The 23,775-nt window shown below is 34.7% G+C and overlaps 1 protein-coding gene across 12 annotated transcripts in view; it reads left to right on the forward strand.

Annotated features, from left to right (window-relative positions):
* LOC119835109 (RNA-binding protein Musashi homolog Rbp6) overlaps positions 1-23,775 on the forward strand; it is a 382,679-nt gene that overhangs the window by 254,293 nt on the left and 104,611 nt on the right. For all 12 annotated transcript variants that reach the window (XM_038359748.1, XM_038359746.1, XM_038359744.1 and 9 more), the window contains one exon: positions 1,170-1,262. In XM_038359748.1, the coding sequence (XP_038215676.1) occupies positions 1,170-1,262 (93 nt within the window). The remainder of the gene's footprint in view (positions 1-1,169; positions 1,263-23,775) is intronic.

A 23,775-nucleotide genomic window follows, 5' to 3' on the forward strand; every position in this document is an offset into this window, starting at 1 on the left:
TAACCACCCTGCAATCCCAGTAACATACCGACAAACATAACAAAAACGATCAGGACTTTGTTTGCACTTTCTACTAGATATTTTAAATCAATCCGAAGCAAGATCGCTGTCGTTTGAAGCGAACGAATAAACAATAGAATGTCGTCACAATGTCGGGTAGTTACAAAAAACATTTGACTGCAGGAAAAAATTAAGACGTGATAAAATACTTCTGCTAACACTTTTAGGTTTAAGGAAGGTAGATTAACATATTTACATACATTTGTTTCGGGGTATAAATAAAAAGTTAAATTTTGTAAACCAGTGTAATGATTAATTTTTCAATAAGATATTACTTTTATTTGTTCATTATTTAATCCTCTCTCACCTTCAAATATTAATTAATCACTTTATCCAAACGAGCGTTGGGTATTTTCTCTAAAAAAACTGATATAAAAATGCATATTCGATATAAAAAAATCTCAATACCTCGATAGAATAAATAAAAAGCTCGATACTAAACACTCAACCTAGCTAGTGCATAAGTCTAGTGGTCAGTATATGGACAATTTTAGAAAAGATTTAAATAAAAACATTTACACAGAACGAGCTACATTTCGAAACGAAAGTCTAGTTTCGAGGTACACAAATATTTATCGACTTTAAAACCAGCATGACGGAAATCTACGACCGCGGTTATCGTGAAAGGCAATTTTGTCGGCATTACGCGTTCTTGTGGACTATCCCTTGCTAACCTGCGTGGGAGGATTGCATAATGTATTAACAGTTACTGTAATTATTCTTTCATTTCGAGCGCCAGTTCTGACTTACTTAGCGCTAACAATTGATTTTATTAATAACTACCGACCGCGGAGAGTACATATTATAATAAATAATCTGTGCGAACATTTTATCTTTAAGTATATCTATGTTAAATATGCGAATTTTATAGCAACTACATTAACAAATAGACATTCATAACATATTCATAGCATCATACACTGCTTGTTATTATTACAATCGATTACTTTATTATAATGTTTGCAAGTGTTGTCTTAAGAAATGATACTCGTAGATGAATGAATAAAAAATAAGGTTTCATTCAATTCAACTTTGAGTAAAGTAAATATAAAGTTCAATCGTTTGAATGACCTTTTACCCAGAATTTAACCTTCGCTCTGTATTTTCAGATGGTGACCAGGACAAAGAAAATCTTCGTAGGAGGGCTATCAGCACCCACAACGCTGGAAGATGTCAAGAATTATTTCGAACAATATGGACCGGTGAGTACTTTACCGTGCCTTTATTATAAACGAGCGCCCCAGTTTCGCCTGTGGTGGATATGTAGCCTTACAGTTCTTAGGAGTCACGTGCAACTGTAGAGAAAGAATTTTTGAAAACGGTCTATGAGTTCAATTATTCAATCAAAAAACTCTTTAGCTTTTTGATATAAGTATGTCTTAATCCAATTTTATTTTCAATAAAATTTTCATTTATAATAGAAAATGCATATATGTATAGGAATAAAAAAACTAAAAAATGTGTAAGTAGACACAATGAGTTATTAATTTTGAAAATAATAAAAAAAAATTCCAAGGATTCGAATGACATCACAGCTCATATTTTCCATTAAAAATGTGTACACGTGTTAAGACTTTAAACCAATTGTGGGAATATGGTGGCAATTACTTACTGCATAAATAGTTCTAAATCAAATAATGATAGACACTTTATAAGGTAACGTAACAACTAACGAGGTGCGGGTGTGTAATCAAAGTTTTCAATGAGGCTACAATTTCTTTACGATCGATATTAAATAGCATTCGTTTTTAGTACCCATTACAATGGTAAATCAATGGGAAAGCGTCCTTAAGCTGTGAGGCCGAGGGTCTATTTTTGCTAGGGCATCGAATGTACGTCTGTAAGTCTGCGATAACTGAAGTCATTGTCTGGCACCCGCGACTCAGAGCAGGTGTCTATCTACAAAAGTTTCCGTAATTAGCCCAGTATCTAGCATGGATGCGGACTAAGGAACTTTTCAGATTTCAACATTGGCTATAGGCGGCAGTCATTGTGCCTGCGCTCAAAGTAATCGGCTGGAGCCAGCCAGCCGCGACGATCAAAACCTCCATTACCTATTATGAGAGTTTAGAATAAAGCCAACGAGTTTTTCGGAGTGAATGTGATTGATGCCGAGCGAAGGAAACATCCCGGGAGAGATAAAAGGAATTTAATGAAGAGTCTTTAAGAATAATGATTAAGGGAATGGTTATTCCTTTTGGTCGGCAGCCTAATGATGGGATCCTTTGAATTACTTTTTGTGTGTCTACATAATACTGTACAACCATAATTACGCTAATTATATGAAACGTTGCTATATTTGTTTAATTAATAAGTAAACAAATAGTATTTGTTTTCAGATTTGATTTAATTGTTTCAATTCATTCATTCAAATAATAACGCTGAATAGGCGGAATTAATATTTTGGATACAATACTTAATTGTTTAAGAAACAAGAAATAAATTATACTGAAAACTGAGATTACTATGCTATATATTAGACCGTATAATACAAAGTGGTATCGTAATCATATATTATAGAGATAATAGCCCTTTTGATGGAAACTATCAAAACGTGTAATATCATATCAAGTTAGTGTAATTTTCTGTTGAGATAAATAAATTAATACCATTATTGGATATACGAAGAACGCACAGCGGGAATTTTGATTACGAATTAATTCAATTTAAACCGTACACTGCTCGGCTCGGCATCATTTCGTAAGGGTGTCACATTTTGAGCAAGTTTAATTAACAATCTAGTCGCTTTTGTAGGTACCTTCATTAGTGTATTTGTGGATAAACATTACGCAAACTCGGCGCAATCCAAGGTACGAAGTGCGAGTGCGTATTTAGGATGGTATTCGGGAATGGACGCCCTTTCCGTAGCCCGCGCGAGACGTTCGACGGCGTTAGAAGCCAACGTCGTGAGAGTGTGGTGCGGGCCGCTGGCGTGTGTGCGTGCTCCCCGTGACTTCGATGCTTCGGCACCGTGCTACACTCTCCCTACGTGCGAGCTTTCCGAATGCAAACTGTCTCTGAATATCAAATGAGCCACTTAAATACCGAGCACAATGAAACGCCCACCTGAAGCAAGAGCCGTAGTACGCGTGCACGCAATGCCGCCGTAAATGAATGCCTGTCGGGTCGATGGGTGGGTGAGGTTCAACCCCGGTAACGATTTCCTTCAGATAATGGGGAATTTTCTGATGAAAGCTGCTCAACAGTACCCTTTCAAGGATTTAGGAAACGTCGGAACAAACGGTTAGAACAAATTTTGTACGGATATAGAACGGTCCTAGTCGCATGAATGAATCTATGCGTGGAATGGACGTGAAACGCGCTGAAATAATTTATCTTAATCCCTTAACAGATTTTGCAATAACAAGATACATAAATGCTAAAATTTTATGTTATAAAAATATGTTTTACTTACTCTTTAATTGCTTAACACTAAATGATAATGTCATGGAAAATATAATTAAAAACTATAAAATAACTGATTAAGAGAAATATCATTTAACTGTAATGTTAATCTTTTAATATTTGTTCAGTGACCTGAAAGTAGCCTTCATTTGCATGTATTTAATTAAAAGTTGATACAAGAGGGTAAAATCGCCGTCCACGACAATTTTGCTCTGCATAGAGAGGACGTCGTTTTCAATATTAATATGTAAATCTCAGTCAAATTCACCTGAAAAGCAAAAGCCACCAGCCGGCATCAAGATGCCGACTTAAAAATTAATTAGCCGAACGACCGGTGTAATCTCTGAAGCCTACACCGATTACGGGAATTGTTGTTTTCTAATGTTGATTTCATTCAGTCGGGTGAAGGTGCGGTTTTAAGTAACTGCCTGTGTCGTTTATGTCCTTTCGATCCCAACCCTCATTCTGTCGATGTCGGTCCTATCGACAGAAACGCACACAAGGTCTTCAATTTCGCCTCGGATCCAGTCCTATTTGTTCTGCTCTCTCATAAAAATGTATGCCGTCCTTATCTATCTTTCTGGCTCGCTAAAGCGATCTTATATTTAATGTTAAGCGGACAACTTTATTCACAAGAATTTCGAATGAGATGTTTAAGTAAAATATCTTCTCCGCGAATATTATTTTTAGCTTCACAAACGAGGGAAAAATAACCGAATCCCTTTATTCGCCACAAATTTATATTCGTTTTCATTTTTAGCACCGTAAATTATATTTGTAATTCAGCTAGGTGCTTAGGGGGACTTTGCTTTCATTAAATCTACTCTTTTTGCGTAATAGTGTCAGGATTTTCATGTAAACATTAATTGCAATCTCGGTGGTAATCTGAAGCTTGATATTCGGATCAGAGTTTCGCGAGTAACGATCAAGTTTCGTTACCAATATAAAGTTAGAGAACGGGTGTTCGCTTAGCGTCGCACGCAATGAAGGGTGTCTTAGGTAAAGTTCCGCTGCATGTTTGATTCGCTATTGTTTTAGCTGAACGAGTCACAACTCTGACTTTGACCGTCCGCGTCGACGACGCCATCGTCGATAACTTGTACGCAAGACATGTGCTGCTTGCTTCCTCTCAACTATGAAACTTTCAGGATTCCTTGTTATCTTAGTGTTCGCTCCTAACTGAGTATCAATTCGAAAATGCATTCCCTTTACATTAAATTTACCAACACATATGATAAGTAAAGTTATCTAGTTCCTCAGAATTTGGATTGTTTGATATGACGTATATTTAACGTATCAAAGTTAATACATGATATTCAATACGATCCGATACTATTTTCAAGAAATACGAACTAGAGGCAACCCTATAGACTTCGATCGAACTGTTCTGGCTATATCTCGTAAACTCTTAAGCGTTTACATTACTAACTAAACATCGTTTACTGTCAGCAGCACTCCAACTGTAACTGAAGCGGGTCCGGAATTTGGCTTAACTATAGGTACGATATCATCGCAAGCCGTATATCAATCAGTTGTTACAACGCTCCACGATTGTCGTTTATCTTCGAAGCCACTCGGATCTGTCTGTCCAGATTCGTGCATTGTTCCGACATTAGCCAGGGCTGCCTAAACTGTGGATGTTTGAAATACCAGTGCGGTAGTAGGGCTCCCGTTGCAGCGCGGCGCATAGAACGCCCGATAGCGTTTCCAATTTCCTGACTTAAATTGCTCTAATTTGGTTATGCGCTGACGGGTGATCGAAGGCTGCTAAAGCTCTCGCCACTAGCGACATTCGGTTGCGGCTTGTAATTTTTGTTCGATTTCGATGTACCGTTTGCATGTTCATGTTTTATTTCTTACAGTTTCACGTGGAATAACAGGAAATGGAATTTTTTACCTTTGACCACGGTTAGCTCCACGTAACGTGCGTTTTGTGACTCGTGGCTGTAGCTAAAATTTAACTACAAATTCTTTAGAAACGTACGGTAACTGAAAACGCGTTCGTGCAATATTCATCGAAAGGTTCATATTAGTTTGCGTTTCAGAAAACGCAATATTTTCACTTCATTGGAAGAAAATTTAAATGGAAAGTAAACATTTTCATCTACAGAAAATTCTAGCAAGGAGTTTCAAAAATACTGAAGATATATTTTTAGGATTGAGCGCTTTTTTGTTTACTTTTCAATGGAGCGTACAAACAAAGTACCAATATATTAGGCTAATGGCATACTAATTACTCTCTGGAGTCCTTTTGCAGGACCACATAACAACCACTCAAGTAGCTCTGTTCTACTATTTCAGCATCGACTCTTCTCTGTTTTTATTCGGAATATTTTTCTTTGTGGGACCTAAAATGATTAAATTGCTAAATCATCCGGTTTATTTCAAGTTATATTTAACAACTCACCAGTTTAACGTTATATTACCTACTAGCTGCGCCCCGAGGTTTCACACGCATAAGTCCGTATCCCGTAGGAATGTCGGGATAAAAAATGGCCTATATATTATTCCACTTGTCCAGCTGTCTACGTACCCGAATGCATTGCACTTGATTAAGCAGTTTTTGCGTGAAAGAGTAACAAACATACACACATCCTTACAAACTTTCGCATTTATAATATTAGTAGGATAGTTGGATAGGATATTTTTCAACAAAACATTATAATTAGGGAGGTATATGTAGTATTTATAAAATTCATAAAAAGCATTAAATATTTATTACCTAAATGCAAAACTGTAATATCGTTACTCCATAATGATCGAATAAGTCAATAATAAGTATGAAAATCTAAAAAATAAAAATTCATCGAATCCGAATAAAATCTTGTTCAACACGATCGACGCGATCGAAACAAAACGAACGCAGTAGTCAGGCGTATTGTTTAAAATTGAGGCTTACGGCTTTCGCATGAGAGTCTATTTTTCAATGAAGCAGTTCCCACGATATTATGAAGTAATGATATTATAGCTCCCGAAGCGGCGCGGGGGGTGCTTCGGATAAACGCACCCCCGAGCGAACGATTTGTTTTAGCCGTCTAGTACTATAGTCGTAATTGTAGGCGCCCACGGCTATTTTGTCGTGCATGGCAGAAAAGGAATATCGAAAATGTATTATATATCCAACAGCTTACTTTAACAGTTCATTACATTTGAAATTTAATACGAGATTTGTGCTCACGCTGCATATGGTTCTTCTAAAATGGATACTTTGCCAAGACTAAGTCAGTTATAAGATTCTAATTTTCTAAGTGTTTTATTCGTTCGATGTATGAAGTAATGGATAGTATTTGAATATCAATAAAGGCAATAAATGCCGAAACCTTCATTCAGAGTTGAAATCAAAAGTCAGTCATTACAAAGATTAAACAATTTGATTCGTATACCTATTCAATTTTGTACATTTTATTTCAAAATAACGTCAGATTGATAAAAATATGCTGTTACTTTTATCCTCATCTTACGATTTTACAAAAGGATTACCTTTGAAATGAGAAAATCAGCGTCGGTATTTGAATCACTCACAACAGAACATCAGTCTTATTCAAAGCTTTAAGAATCGAATGGGTCTCGTTACACGCATGTGTGAATCGGCATCTTCAATCCGCAGTCTTTATAAACCCCCAAAACTGATTTCACTGGCTATTTTTTCCCTTCTCTCCACGTCGACGTTAATTAAAATATTTCCATCTTCCCCCATCTGTTTAACTTTTATTTCTAAACTTTCTGTTTTAAAAATTATATGTGTATAAAAATTGATGAGTTGTTAAATTATTCGTAAATTTTGATTGCCTCGTAGAAAACGTCGGGATTGAGGTGCGCTCAACTTTTTTATTTCGAGAGACAATTAGGTATGCTAATTCATTTATAGTATGACAGCTCGGAACGAAAAATGCCGAGAAAAGATCAGTGGTGAGTGCTTGATGAGGGGTGGCTGGGGGACAGGGAAGGCTTGAGAGGTTGTACAGGTGACGTTTCTTATGGGGACCGGTTCTAATTAATGGATCGTGCGTGGCCTCTTCCATGACAGCCCTCTGTCGATTCTACACCCTAATATAATCTGCAGGCTATTAAGGAAGGTGTTTGAACTTACGGTATCGATTTTCTTTTCGTATTTACAATGTAGCTTGCTTCAAATTAATAGGGAAATACCCACAATTCTTGCAACACATTGTACTGTATGACGACGTCATATAAGTTACAGTTCTCTTTAGAGAGCTTTAATAAACTATTAACGGAAGAAATAAATTGTAATGGAAACTAAAAAGAATTCTCTGTAGTTAAAATTATTCAATGGAATTTAATGAGCGTTTTGTAAGAAATACTCAAGAAAAATAATTGACCGAGCAAGAATGCAGTGAGCAACTCGCGAATTCTTCAAGTTTATTGCTTATCCGTAATAGATCCGTATTCTGAAAAAGGAAAAAGAGAAAGCGAAAGGACATAGTAAACATAATTAGGTGTTTGAGACGACGGCCACCTTGATTGAACGGGACGCTGATATCTGTAAAGACAAGAACGATTTCGGCCAAATTGTACTAGACAAAAACAATTTCCTCGCGTTCTATAAATGTATTATGTTATTTTTATTTGTAACTTTGTCGTAAAAACATACGCTTATAGAAATATAAATGCGACATGAATTGTGTGATTAAAGCGAATTAAAATAACAGTTGATGGCATAATTGTTGTTATTAAATATACTGTCCGTGATATTGATGTAATATTTTACATGTGTTGCAGTTAAAACTCGTGTTTCGTTAACAATACGTTTTTCCTAGTTGTAATTGTAGTTCTTTATTAAAACTAGAACAAATAATGATTAAAGTTCAGTATTAATTGAGTCTAGTGCTGTTGTCAAAACGCATTTTTCGCATGCGAAACGGTAAACTGTTTCGACTGAGATTTTATGGGGCCAAATTGGTTTCTGTTTGAGTAGGAAACGCCCTAAAGTCGATTCAACCTGACTTTTACACTTTTAACTGTTTTAGTACAAGTGTAACACGTATTTGCATACTTATTGCTTATCATAAATAAAACAAATCGAAATGAAAAATATACGACTGAATTATAGTATACATTTTTTTTATGGTGATGTAGGAAAAAAGATGAAAAAATTATGAAGTAACTTGTTTGTCCTAGTTAGAACTATTTAAAACACAGTCATATAGTTACAAATTACGGAACTTGATGTATCAATTTCCGACAGAATTCAAAAATTATCCGATTAAATGAAAAATAGGAAGTAAAAATAGATACGTGCGGCTGTGACAATTCAAACTGTCAAATAATTCAAGGTGCGGCACGGCGTATCTTACAATCAATGAAATGTATAGCCGGTTCTAGCGAGACCCCGTACGTTTTTTCCATCCATTCGGTTTTCTTTATTTCTCCCACCTCCTTATAAATATAAGAGTTCGGCATCTACGCGAATTCCCTAGATGAAAAGGTATTTTTCACGTAGCGAGCGAGTTTGCGGCAAAACTAATGTATATTTGTTGCAAAGCTTAGATATCGCACGAGTTATCTACATGTATATTTATTTGTTCTTTTCTTTTCTATCTATTGCTATCGTTATCGCTAAGAAAATGTGTTCAGTGATTTGTTTTAATGATTTTTTTTTTAATAATTTTATATGTTTTTGAATATTTGGTAAAAAATAACGAAAGATTTTCTAAATATGTCATTCTAGAAGTATTTTTGTCTTTTTCTTGATTTTAACTGTTACCTTGTAATTTTTTGCGAATGAAAGGCATTTTTCAAGCATTTGCTTAATCAAGTCCTCTGGGTAAAAATAAAGGGCTCACTAAAGGTTTTTAATAACATTCCATAATTTGTTATCGATTTAATACTTTGGGACATAAAACTAGAATTAATGTAATTAAAGCCGAATACGACTGAAGCGTCCGTAAAAATATTCAGTACTGGCGAAGATTAAATTAATTCATAGCAAAAACTTGAGGTTAAAACGCTATCAAAGCAGGTTTATGATTTCTTTTATTCCACTTAATTCGCCGACTGGTTATTACCCTGTACTATGTGTACTGAGTGTTATCGCTCGAGTCAACCGCAATATCTTTTATGATATAACTCAGTAACGTGCTGTGTTAAAAAGAAAACAAAAGTGAGCGCAGTCGAAGTAATAAAGCAGCTCGATTTCCGCTATTTAGAGAGGCGAAGAGAATTAAAGTTCTTTTAAAGAAAACTTCGCTGCACAATAAACAAAACGTATCTGTAGTGAATAATAGGATTTCTATGTGAGAGCGCTGTAGGAAAGCCACTTTGAAAGCGATGATGAAGCACGATCACGACATCTACGCGTAACTGACAAATTGCCCGGCATTTTTTTCGTAAAATTCCCTTTTTTTGCGGCGGTAATTGTCGAACATTGGCAATAGATTACTGTGAAAATTTAGACCTCCGAATACTATGCCATTTTCCAATAAAAGTGTGAAATGCGCACATTCAGTCCGCCATTTTGGGAAAACAATTTCTATTTGATTTCAAAATGGGTCAAATGCATTTCCGTTAATGTTAAATTCATTATTTGAATAGGTTTCGCACTTTTGTTGCATTGAATTGCAAACTATGCCCGGTTCTGTTTATTTAGAAATAATTTGTATGTTATCACGAAAGTTTTGTAATAAAGGTATACCTTCAATATAATTGCTAAAGTCTATAAAACACACCTTTACCTAAAAACATGAAACTTTGTGGAAATTTGAAAAAATAATGATATTTCTTTTCACGAAAACCATTTTACATGAAGTCATAAAAGCGTTTTGATATCGCCAACCCTCTAAACGATACAAAGGTACTACAAAACACTAACTCGATACAAACCGTGATAAAGGTTCAATTGTATGCAGTAAATAAAATATGACTTGGCCATATTTCCACTTTCGTTTCTTTCCGTTTTATGTCCCTTTTTTCTTGGTTCGCTAGAAAACGTTCATACAAAATACCTTTTCGATATTGCCCAACTTTATTAGCATCGGGCACATGTTTTTATACCTACAATATCTTGCGCTCTCCGTCACTTTTCTGTAATAATGATTTTCACCTGTTCGCTTCAATGGAATCAAATTTATTTCAAATAAATATAAAATTATATAAAAATTACATATTTTTACTAAAAAGAAATATTGTTATTTTAACCACATGAGCATATAACAATGCTGGCAAATCAAAATTAGCGAAATAGCAATCCAACATGACTTTATCTTTATTATTTCTTATTCATTCTTGCCCTTATATTTCAGAGATCTTTGGTGGTTTTCAAAACACAAGGGCTATATAACTCACATTAAAACGCACTGACCTAAGTCATTAAGCTTTACATTGCTTTGTAACGGCTTTCTAAATTTATTCGCAATTGAATTTCGCCGGCTGAAATATTATTTCAGGAGCATCCATAATTTAGACTGCGTAACCTTAAGTCGGCCGCGGCTCCGTACGCTACAAATAAATAGCTTCTTCAAAAGCTATCGTGAAAGCGAATTAGAATAATGCGCTGCGATTTGGCGTTTCAACAAACGAGGACGTAAAATGGCCCTCAGTGGATTACTCGGGCGTTCGGGTGGGCTCGGCTAAATTTGGGTATAAATGGAGGTATCGTGACTTCACTGAAGCTTACTATTAGCCAAAAGACTACACAGATTCAAATGAACGAGTGCACGAGTCGATTTGTTTTCTATTACAAGATAACGGACTCATTTGAAGCTCCGTGCATCTATATTTGTGTTAATGGTTATAATGATTGCATCGAAATGCTCGATAATGTAATAACGTTGTTGGAAAACAGACGGAATATATTCGATTATAAGCGTTCGCTTTATAAATATAGAGAGTAATTTTGTTTAACAGGATATGGAATCACTGAATAAAATTAGATAATGTAAATCGGTTTGCGATAAGAATTATTTATGAATAAGCTTATTGCTTGATGATATTTGATTTTAGTATATTTACCGAAGTACAATTTACTCGTGTTATTTTAAATAATCGTGTTATTTTAAATGCTTAACGGTGAAGGAAAACATCGTGAGGAAACCGGCATGTCCAAGAATTAAAAGTTCGACGACATGTGACATCTGCCAACCCGCACTTGGCCAGCGTGGTGGATTATGGCCTGAACCCTCATAGGAGGCCTGTGTCCCAGCAGTGGGAACATATATGGGCTGATGATGATGATGATGATGATTTTAAATAAAAGTGCCAAACCCTAATGTAATTTAAGCAATATAATTACTATTTACTAATGTACTAATCTAATTTTAGAATAATCTAATCTAGAAAAGTCGAGAATCATCACTTTCAAAACAAAAACGAAATTTTCAAAACGAAACGCATGCAAGTATTTCAAAACCATTTCGCATAGCTAACTTTGTTTATTTACGTAAACAGTATTATAAAAATAAGACCGGTCTCGCTCAGATATCAAAATGGCGCCGACCTGTCTCCTCGATGCTAATGTTTAAGATTAATGGAATTACCCACGCTACGAGACCGCGCTGGAAGTATGTGCAAAAACGTTATATTATACATTTGAAATTTAATTCACTGTTGCGATTATACTCAAATACCAAGCGGTCGAGTGCTCTCAAAATATTTTATTTCTATACCTAGTGATATTTGAACAGTGAAGTTGGTAGATGTTTGTAAAATTATGTTTCATTATATTTGATTTATGAAAGAGAGAATCTATTTGTTTATATATTTGGTTTATTTACACTAATTAATGTCCATGTTAGTAAATGTTATGTTTAATATTATAATCAATACTGTTATGGCCTTAAACTTCAAATTTAACAAAGCTAATTCAAGCGATAGACAAAAATAGTATTGCCATCTAAAAACACATACTTATAATTTACCTCCTCTTAGTAAAGGTCTCCGCTGAACTTAGTTTACGCTCAAAACAATTTTAAAGTCAAAGTCACTATGATATCAACAAATATTTAAACAAACATCAAGAACAAACTCATAATATTTCATCTCTCTGACGTAGCATCTCGAACTACGCCATAAGAACTATTCTGGTAAATTAAAGAATAAATATTAAACTTTATTTCCTCGGGTACAAGCTTTTATTTTCATTACATCGCTTTTATACGACGTAGGAACGCTTATTAACGGTGCTTAAAAAGTAATGTATCATACACGCCCGACCAAAACTTGTTCGTTGGTTAACAAAAGAGCGTAAATCAAATCTGCCAATACATAAGCTGCAATAAACTATTCCATCAACTAAAGCCGCACTCATTTTTAAACAAATGTAAATTAATAATCCGTTAACACTAAATTATTACCCCGTTTGTTTTTTAATCTTTATTTAAATCGGTTTGAAATAGCTTTTTTCTGAATATTGTTATTCAGGACATCAGTATAGATGTGTATTTTGAACGGAGAATTATATTATTACATTTTTTTACTATCCGATTCGATCTATCGAAATAATATTATGAGCATTTTTATTAAATTGCTTATTAATCTGCATACAAATTAAAATCGAGTAGGCAATTCGTGATAGACTTTGTTATATAAATTATTCCTATAAATTAAACAAATATTTATACAATGTAATCAACATTTAAACAAACAATCAATTAACTTTCGCGAGTTAAACTTTTATGTTCGGTACAAAGCTTTAAATACTTAGGAAACGGTGCTTTTAAAATCATTAAAAAGCCTACTTTCATCAGCGCCGAAGTAATAAAACGGTTTTACTGTTATCCTCGGCAATGGATTTGGACAATATGTCTTCAGATTTATTAAAATTTTAAACAAACCTTATAAAAAGCCTATAACGTTGTTAATTTTCTTTTTAAATAAGAACAGTAAAATCCTATCATAATAACAAAAAATATTATTTCTTAAAAACAAGGCTTATTTAATTAATTGACCTCAATAAATCTTTTCCCCAATTAATTGTGAAAAAAACTCAATCAGGTCTTTGGACAAGTGTCCAAAAGTTAATTACAAAGACGTATTCAAAGAGATTTTTAATTAAATTTAAACACTTGTCTGTAAGATCTTCACAAAAACTCAAATATATATCTATATAAATCTGGATTGATCAATATAGGTATTATAGCATGATTTGTGACCGTTGCACTAAGCCTCAACATAAAAGCCCAATAAAGTCAGATCCATTATCTGCGCGTGCGTGTGTTTATAGTATCGTAACACCCCAATAGATAAACTGATTACGATGTTTTTCTTTCAAAGTTCTTCCTTGTAAGTTCGATCTCGGCAAGTTTTATGTAAATGCGAGGGGTAAAGTCTGTTATTTTAAATAAAAGATATTTCGTTGTTACTTGCTATATGGTATAGTATCCGTAGTTGAAATAATACTGTATTATTAATACTGTATTTGTACAATTTTGTTAATAAACTTTAAAAAAAGATTGATTACAATGATAGGTTAATTTTAGTAGTTTGAGCGTTAATAGTTGACCTTTGTTGACCTTTTGATAATGAAGCTTAAATTTAAAATACAATTCATCAATGATGAACTGATCAAAATATTTTTTCATAAATATACGATCTGTATTTCCCTATCACTACGCGAGCCAAGCCGCGGGCGAAAGCTAGTATACATAAAATTAACGCAGTACACAACAAATCGATATAAATGTCTCGAGTAAGATTTTCGTTAAACTTTATATCCCTCGTTTTATATTGCTCACATTGCATTGAGATTGACCTTATCGAACCGCCTGTTTGAGGCTTTCTGGCTGCCCGGCTCCCCCGGGTACAACCCGGCCAACTCCCCTCGATAGCCGAAACATAACATTGCAGAAATAAAACCACAATTATTAAACCATGTTAGCATCGTCTATGAAGTATTTACGATTACCTCCACGAACTTTCTCTATTTCCATGAGCAATTTTCTTCTCGTATTTATCACTGTTATATAGCTTTGTTGACTGCGCCAGTGGTAAAGGAAAATAAACAATTGTATATAATGAATAATATTAAGAATCACAGTTGACATTTCTCGCAGAGTTAAAGAAATCTTTGCTCACGGGGCAGCGACGCTCGCGCCCTCTGTCAACCTTAATTAGTTTTTTCCTCCAAAGTAATCGCAGACGGTGGAACATGCAACTTTGTAGCCCCTTAATGAAAATGCTCTTAAGTGTTCGTGTTTAATGTTTATTTACTTCCACTTTGTTTTTCAACTGTCTTATTATGGTTCCTGTAAAACCAGTTGTTGGTATACTGCGGCTTTTAGGTGACTGTTCTGTATTCACTTATATAAAGTACCTCATGCTTTTTAATGGTATGTCATTATTATTTATTTTGGTACGCTATGTTCTCATGTTATTTGTGGATATTTTTACAAAGATTAATGTCTAAATAAATGACTACCTAAAGCCCTGTTATCGATATATTAAACGTTTATATACTTTTTTAAATTGAGCTTTTCTGTGTGCTATTAATTTCTAATCAAAATTAAATATCAACGATGATCAGTATATAATACAATCGTGCTATGATATTAAATCAAAATAAAATACATTTTTTCTTAAAGTTATTTCGGGATCACAGAATCCAATACAGAGAAGCGACCGATATATTTAATGCAGCTCTGATCAATCACACTATTTTTAGACACTTTGAAGTATATCATCAACGTTTATCTCATTTTGATAAAAAATAGCATAGTTTAATATATTAAATAAAAGTTAGAAAACGAATTTAGTTTTTTTTAAAGTTTTAATAAAAACTAATTGCTTGTATCACAATATAATAGAAGAATTATCATGTGTTACATATTTTTGGGTAGGTCATAAAAGCATACTATATGGAAAGAGCCCTTATATAGCAAACGAACCCTGTTCTAAATGCATTAAAATATAAATATCTCTTGAAACAAATTTCAAGCATTACAACAAATAATTTCAAGAATAAATTGCGACAAACACTTAAATTTATTAATGCATAAACATGCGTGAAATCAAACACAAAGAAATGCGAACCAAAGCATTTATCTAAAATGAACTCAACCAATACATACATTACCGACGAAAAATTCATAAACATTTCACTTCCATGAATTGTTTGCTGTATAAACGTTTTCCCTAAAGAGGTTGAAACAGCGAAACTCGCTTATATACCTACACTAAAAAAAGATGTAAACACACCATGGTAACCCGGCGTTTACAAAGACGTTAAGTAAATCGTGGCAGCCGTTGATAAACCGTAAATCTTTAGCCCCAGTACAATAACAATATAAATCAGTTACCTATTCTCTGCGGCACAAATTTCATTAAGCCATAATAAAATTCAATTACCTTATTTAAATGTTCCGTTTACATGTTTGCGTTATCGATTTTGTCACGTGTTTTCTGGTGTTAAATTGTAATAAAGCTATGTTTGTACTTTGAACATCCAAATAATTGCGTTCAAACATTATTATGATTTTGAATGCAAAGTACATTTACTATTAATTGAAATATATAAATTTCAATAATTTGTTTGCCCATTTTAGGTAGAAAATGCTGTATTTAAAATAATTTCGATGCTTAAATAATTTCGCTGGTCATATTAACAAAGTATGTTCTTAAATAATGGAGAGACGAAACACGTGCACTTATGTTACTAAATTCAATGTTTTAATTATAGTTTCCAGTGCGACTCGCTTATAAACCGATGAATAAGTTTCAACAAGATTCATTTTTATTTACGTACGTGCAACTTATGTCTTAGAATAAGAAATGTGAATGATAGACCTGAAACTAACCTTTTTAAGCTAAATTATTTTTAATTATGTATAATTAACAGTTGCTTTAGAATAAGAGTCTTTTAAAATTCAATTTAAATGACATGCAAGGCACATAATATAACAGAATGTCAACACCTCTCCAGCGAAACTGCCGACGTCTACAAGGGGAGTGCGGTGAGTGGGAAAAAACGAGAGGCCGTTTCGCCTTACGTCGCAAAATAAGCAAATTTTACCTTCCAGTTCTATGAGGCCAGAAAGGAAGGGCCTTTTAGCTTTTTAGCTTGGTTATTTTATTACTAAAATGAATTTCACTCGACGAGACAAACCGAAAGTAAACACGACTTCAGCCACGGTACATATGCGGTTCGCCTCGCTGAAAGCATTTACGTCATTTGTCTTTGGCGGATATCGCGAAACGTAATTTGTGTAAATTCTGTTTAGAAATATCGCGGTCTTTAGTGACAGAATTTACGCGAGAAGATTCCGAACACGCACCTGTATCGCAAATATACGACCCTCTCGGCGTCCACACATCGTCGTCGCCGATGAAATTTATAGGACATTTTTATAGTTCACCACGGACACTCTTGTTTTAATTTCGCGTAAGGATGTTACTTCGCATCGTTTCTATCTAGCCCCTATTTCGCCGCAAGCCTAATGTCGCGCGCCGTTGAAATTTATCGCGTCGCTTGTAATTTAGCCACCCGCGTCACCCGCGTCACCCCGCCACATAACGTTTTCTAATGAAATTGTCCACATCCACAAACTCAACTTGCCACAACGCCCGGACGGTCGACGCCGCCGGATGAACCGAAAAAAGTACAGCTCGCGTTACTAATGGCTTCATTTATCACCGTCACTAACACTGATACACCACAACGACGTTTTATATTTAATTTGGCGCTGTGCGGAATAAATTGCGGTCGCATCAGGCCTATAATGAAGGACGAGAGCGACTCACGAATAATCCGAAATGTAACTATGTTTGTATGTCCTATTTTGGATTAATTTGTTTTAGCTAAGTGATAAGTTAGATGCCACGCTCCCATGAATCAGAACTTTACCAACTTTGTAGGGGCAAATACGGGAAAACTTCCTCGAATATTTGTTTTGTCGTGTTCAATACGTCAAGGATGAGAAACAAGGAAGCTTTTACGAAGATTTATGTAATTGCATGTGCGGGATATATTGCCATAACATACTGGATAGGTAAAAGACTTATGGGATATTTAACTTCTTCCTGTTCTAAAATGTGTTCATAGCGGTTATTAAATGTAAATGTATTATATTAATCATTAAAATACACTAATCTTAAGTGTGAATTTATATCTAGCTACGTTACTCACCTGTAAAACGGCACGGAGAACTAAAATTTAAAGCGAGCGATTAAACAAGATTTTCATAAGCGTGCTACTGTTCAAGTTAACAGATCGGTTCGCCCGTAATTCGGTTTAAAGCCTGTGTAACACAAGTTATCCCAACGTTTTACGGCAAACGATAAATGCATCGCCGGTGGGTGCAACCGCACGCTCTGCATATGTATTTCTTAGACCCAACGGTTTTATCTCACAAATAATTTCCCGCCATGGCTTAGACTTGGAAAACCTAGTTATAAAACTTTTAAGTCCCGTATCTTTTTTGGAAGATGCAACATATTTTATTTATAACGAGACTTTCTATTTTACGTAAGAATTTCCTTAATTTGTCGCTTGCGTTAAGAATATTTGATGAGCAATAGAATTCATATTATGTACATCTTTATTGTTAGTACAACATTGATCTTTTTATCCATCTAAACTAATATTATAAAAAAACAAATTTGTGCTTTTGTACGTGTAAGTTTGTAATGTCTTTTAGTTTAATTTAAAAAGTTATTTCTCCGCTAGTACATTTGAAATTGTCTAATTTCTTATCTTCAATTCCAGTTCGTAAACCGTTATGCTTATATAGTACATATCGGCTCAATTTCAAATTTATTTTTTATTCAAAAAGATACACGGACGGTATTTGAAATCATAGACGAATTCGCTGAAGCGTTACTCAAATACAAACTATAAGAAATAGAGAAATTGGATTCAAACGTTATCGTGCGTTGGCCGTAGCATTTTCTACCGTTTCATGAGATTAAAGTAAGCTCACATTTAAACAGCGAGCCGCGTAATTTGGCAACTGAGCTGTGATTAGATAGTGCTTCTGCCTCGTTACCCTAATGAGAGACTTTAACCCCTGTTCACCATGCTAATATTATTACCAGACTTTTATCTTTGTTTGATATTCAAAATGCAGAATTCTAATTTTATTACTCTCTGCTACATCCCTTTTAGTGTCGCTGTGTAAAGTAACCTCGTTTTATAATTATGTCCCTACGAAAACAGGCAGTATTATCGTGTAAACCAGCACAGCTATAATGTATTTCGGCGTGCAAAACAAAACAAAACAGACGACAGTTAGTATTCGGTGTATGCTGTCTTAGGCAGTTCCTTATTCTACATTTTGGCGAAAGCCCCGCTATTTCGGAAGTAATGTAAATCGTCGCAGGCCACGGCGAACTTTCCCAGATACCTCGCCAAAGGGACAAGACGTTAATATATGCGCAATCCTGCATTCTACGTATTGTTCCTTAATGCTGGCTGTTTGTTGTCTGCTCTCTCGGTGACTTGCAGATTTGCAGATTTGTTAAGCGATGTTTCACTTTCCATAATGTTACCCCATACCCATATTAACCGCTAAATTATTATGAAAACCATGACGAGATAGAAAATGTTACGCATTTAAGAGTAATATAAATAAAACATAATAAAATCAACGCAAAGTGCCGAATCGCAGTTTATTCTTCGACCCTTTTATGTCAGATATTAATTAGAATAAATTTCTCATACAAGCATGTTTTACATTTAATTAGGCAAGTTGAATGCCCATTTTCATTCCCCCGTACTCATAAGTAATAGTAATTAAGAGTACTTACATATTTAGAATTGAAATACACGGGCTTGCTGACCTTTGTACGTAAATATTCCCAAAGGTTTTCCTTACAAAATCTGCTGCATCGTTGTTAACCCAGGGATAGTATTTGTATTTCATTATCAACAAAAGCTTTGTTGAAAAGATGACGCTCAGCACAATTTCGAGATACAGCCACCTACACAACCCACATTGGAGCTTGAGCAAAGATATTTCGCAGTCGTATTTACTCAGGCGTACCAAAATTGTTTGCTTACATGTTTGACGCGCCGCACGCAATGCTCATTACGACGAACGGGCTTTGTTCAGTCTTAGAAAATATATTGTTACTCCCGATAGAGCCCTTTATATATTTTATTTATCATTTCAGGTAAGTTATACGAGAGCTGTGTGGGAGTGCTAATGGCTACGGATGGGTGAGAATTTTGCTTTGAATCTGCTAGCAATTTGTACTTGGCGGTAAATAATGCGGAGTTAAATCTAAAGAGACATTTATTCAACAAGTGACCGGGGTAGCTATCACCATACATACTACTGTGAACACTAAACATTCATTATGTTTCTTAACGCGCGCGGGCAGGTTGGAACACTTAATTGTTCATACAACAAGCCAGGAGGGAATTGGCTCTAAATGCTTCGTTGTCCAGGACGCAGTTACACCGCAAACTTGCTACGCGATAATGGCACGAAGCTTCCGCGGTTGCCATCCTAATATAGACCGCATTATCTCGCCTCAGGGGTGATTTTTGAGAAAACGTATTAGCGGTAAAATTTTGTAACGAGAGCCGTGATGGAAAGCGCTATAGACGACCATTTTCACCTGCGATTCTTCTTCATCTTACCCTAAACCGACGCACCGCTTTACCTAAAGTAATTATGCCACATAACATATTAGTCTTTTGGGAGAGAACACATGTTCGAAACGCTTAATCACTTACTTTACATTTGCGTACACAAATAATCCGTTAATTTAATTTCGGTATTTATGACGTTTATTTAATTTATTATCATATCAAAGTGTAGGCTTCATTTAGTTGGGTTTGTATGCGTGCGAATAAACGGTAATTATATAATCGTGTTGTTACCGTACACAAGGGAAAAAATTCACGATTTCAAGAGCTTTATGACAAAAAATTTTGAATAAACATTTTTCAGCTGTAATGGAAGACATGAAACATTATTATTTATTTGTTTCTTTAAAAAATATCAACACTTATTTATAACATCTATAACTGAAACATTATTTTTATGGAATAATATGTATTTTTGAATTAAACTATTTATAATGGAAAATCATAGTACGAATTGAATTCAAATTATAATTTTGTCGCCTGCACGCTTCACAAATATGCTTCTAATTCAACGCAATAATATTACTAGATACATATTATAAACAAACACTAGCCAAATATAGACGGCATAATTTAAACATAATTACGGATGTGGTTTTTGGTAAACACAAATAATTGTAATAAATTTGTGAACCCAACACAACCCGATAGAACATTAATCACAAATATGTTCCGACTTTTATTATAGGCACCGAAAATATCCACTACACAAAATAAAGCACAAAAGCCATTTTATCTGACAGGACCTTGTTTGAAATCATAACAAATAGCCCTTTAGAAAACCGCATCCCAACCCGAAAAGGGACCCCTTTAGACATTACAAATCTTTACCGCGTCGCGCACTTAAGAGACTGTCAATGAAAATCTCCGCTTTCCACGACTACGTTATACATCTTAATGGATTACATGAAATAAAGTTGGATAAAACAAGAATCTGTTACGAAAACCTTCAACCGCAAATAGGTACATACGCATGCTAAAACAAAATTTATTACGTTTGCCCTTGGTCTGAAGAAGGGGCAGTTTTGCTTTGAAAGGCTCGCGTTCGACCGTTGTGGTTTTATACGCAACAGACGTATTATGAGTTGCTAAATAGTTCAGCTTAAAGTATTTGTTTATTACCTTTATGCTCGATCATTGTTTTCGTTTCATCTCTAATCGAATTATCAAAGTTTTGATTGATTGAAACTTTGTTATTATTTATACATATTTTCTTTTCCGTGTAATGTGTACGAAAAACATATCATAAAATTCAACTATTAATAAAAATAATAATAAGACTTAAGTAAATTATAATATTAAATTTTGTCTTAAATTGTACTAATCACTATGTTCCTTCATCGATCAAGATTACCCACTCACACATATCGTTCTGTATATTCGATTAACATCTCTTTCAACGTGTTCATTTCGCGCCCCTTGACGCTAGATTTTATGGCCTATTTAGACATTTGATCTGAACTCTTTCGTCATTATTTCCATTTGGATCCCTCGCACCAGTGCAGCCTTTGAATTGAGAAACAAATGGAAATGTATGAGAAGTTTTTAATTCGCCTAATGCACGCCCTGTCTCCGTCCTTCCCTGCAGCGCTATGGTTTCGTAGCGCGAGCTCCGTACGACTCCCGTCACATCAACTTTTGTATTATAGGCAGTTTATTTTAGCTCCGTCTTGAATACATCCCATTTCGCTAAGACGTAGATTTTTAAAGCGGAATTTCAGCGCGGACATGTACCTACTGTTTTGTTGCAAGAAATTCTATTCACGTCTAAGAAAATGGTTTTGAAAAAGTTGTTGCATTATAGTTGTTTAAAGAATAACGAGGAGAAATAAAATGTCCAATCATATTAAAGCTTATAGAAATTGTTCTACTTAAATTGCAAATTAGAGAAAGTAATTTAAAATTGTTTTATCTAATTTTCGTAACGATTGCAAGTAATTTTAAAAATTTAGTTATGTTTGAACTAATTAGATATGTATCACCTCAAATTGATAAAAATCATTCTGTTTCCCAATAAATTTATATTAAGTTAGTTCAACTAAGTTGCTAAGCTACAAGCCCCGATGCCACTCAACCCACCTGCCATCTAATTCTCATATGAATGTGAAATTATATGTAAATGTCGACCAAATGCTGCCGCATAGCTTGACAACTCGGCAGTGCTGTAAATATACGGTAGCATTGCAATCACTTTACCAAAACATGCGATATTGTACTTTGCCATGCGTGTAAATCATGTAAAATAAAACGCATTTGCCACCCCTCCCTCATTCGTAAAAACCGCTTGCTCAAATGAAAATCAAGATTCGGTAGAAACTTACAAAATTATCGCTCGCCTAATTACATTTTATGGGGAGAGCAGGTTATATTATTGTAGCTTATATTTTCATGGAACATTCGGGAAACCGTATTCGTGGCTCTGTAATAATATTACTAGAGTTTAGCTACGAAATCTAAAAGTTTACCTATAACATTTATTCTCACTAAAACAGCATACAAACAAATGCAAGCTGTAGAATGTAGCAATTACAATCTATGTAAGGGGACGTGGATTCACATAAGTAGACAGTTCATATAATGTGCACGAAGCTCATACCGCAACAGTCTAACGAGTACAATATCACCTAACTACGTTCAGCAGAAGTACCCCTTCTGTTTTAAACTAGAATCCATTTCACGACTACAAACTCCACAAATGTGCATTTTCTCGAGCGAAGCTCCACAAAGTTAAGTTTAACCACTTGCCGTAATTACCAATAAACCATGTTACAGTTGATGTCAACGAGTGACATCTGGATTATTTTGTTATTTCACTGACATCGCGCTCTGACGTTTTCATTTCTATCACATTTAATTAAAAAGTTGTTTAGACGTCTTTAATTTGCGAATTGATAAAGGAAAACCTTGGTGGTGGCGGTGAAATTATTATCTTTATTAAATTGAAAGCAGTCGAGAATCAAGTGCGTTGGATTAAGAACTGTGATTTTATAGGCTTTAGAACTAGTTTTATGCTCTTTACTACCGCTTTGTAGTCACATGGTTCGGTTTTAACGCATCCTATTCGAAGAATATTGACAGATATGATCACTTCTCGATTGGACTCCAGCCAATAAACGTCGGGATTTTCTGTGCGATTTGTAACTCGATACTATTTCAGTTTCCGCTTGGAACAGGTACGCCATTTTGTAGTGTTCTCATATTCGACATGATTTTAGGAGCATTTGCAATATTCTTACAGCTTTATTGTACATTATTCGGTGCCAATAATACTACATTTATTGAACAAAAAATATCGCTATTCTCAATAAGTTTTCTGATATGCTACTAGGGTGCTTATATACGGACACATGTTCATGAGATATTTTCGTATTTATCGAATATTTATTCTAATAAAATAAGATATTCCAGCTAAATTGAATTCTAAGGTAAGGTTGGTAAGATATAGTCACGTATACAAATTCGTTGAAAATCGTTTAAACTGAATGTGTCGCGCAGAGGCCAATCCCGCTCGCGGCTATGTGATACTTTTTTATTTATTTTAATCAAATGTGCCAGTTGTTGTTTTGATGCTGTGAGGTTTGCTGCGGCGGTAGTTTTGTGTGCTCTATATTCACCCATGAATTCCGGCGCACGGACCTGTGGGTAAATGAATATTTTAACGTTTTACATATCCGATGAGTGGATTCGTTTTGCAACCCTTTTTTCCTTTTAAATCACTAATTTGAATCGTTTAATATTTTATCAATTAATCTGTATTTAGAGGCGCTTTG

This window comes from Zerene cesonia, chromosome 20 (genome assembly GCF_012273895.1).
Source record: "Zerene cesonia ecotype Mississippi chromosome 20, Zerene_cesonia_1.1, whole genome shotgun sequence".
Classification (NCBI taxonomy): Eukaryota; Metazoa; Arthropoda; class Insecta; order Lepidoptera; family Pieridae; genus Zerene; species Zerene cesonia.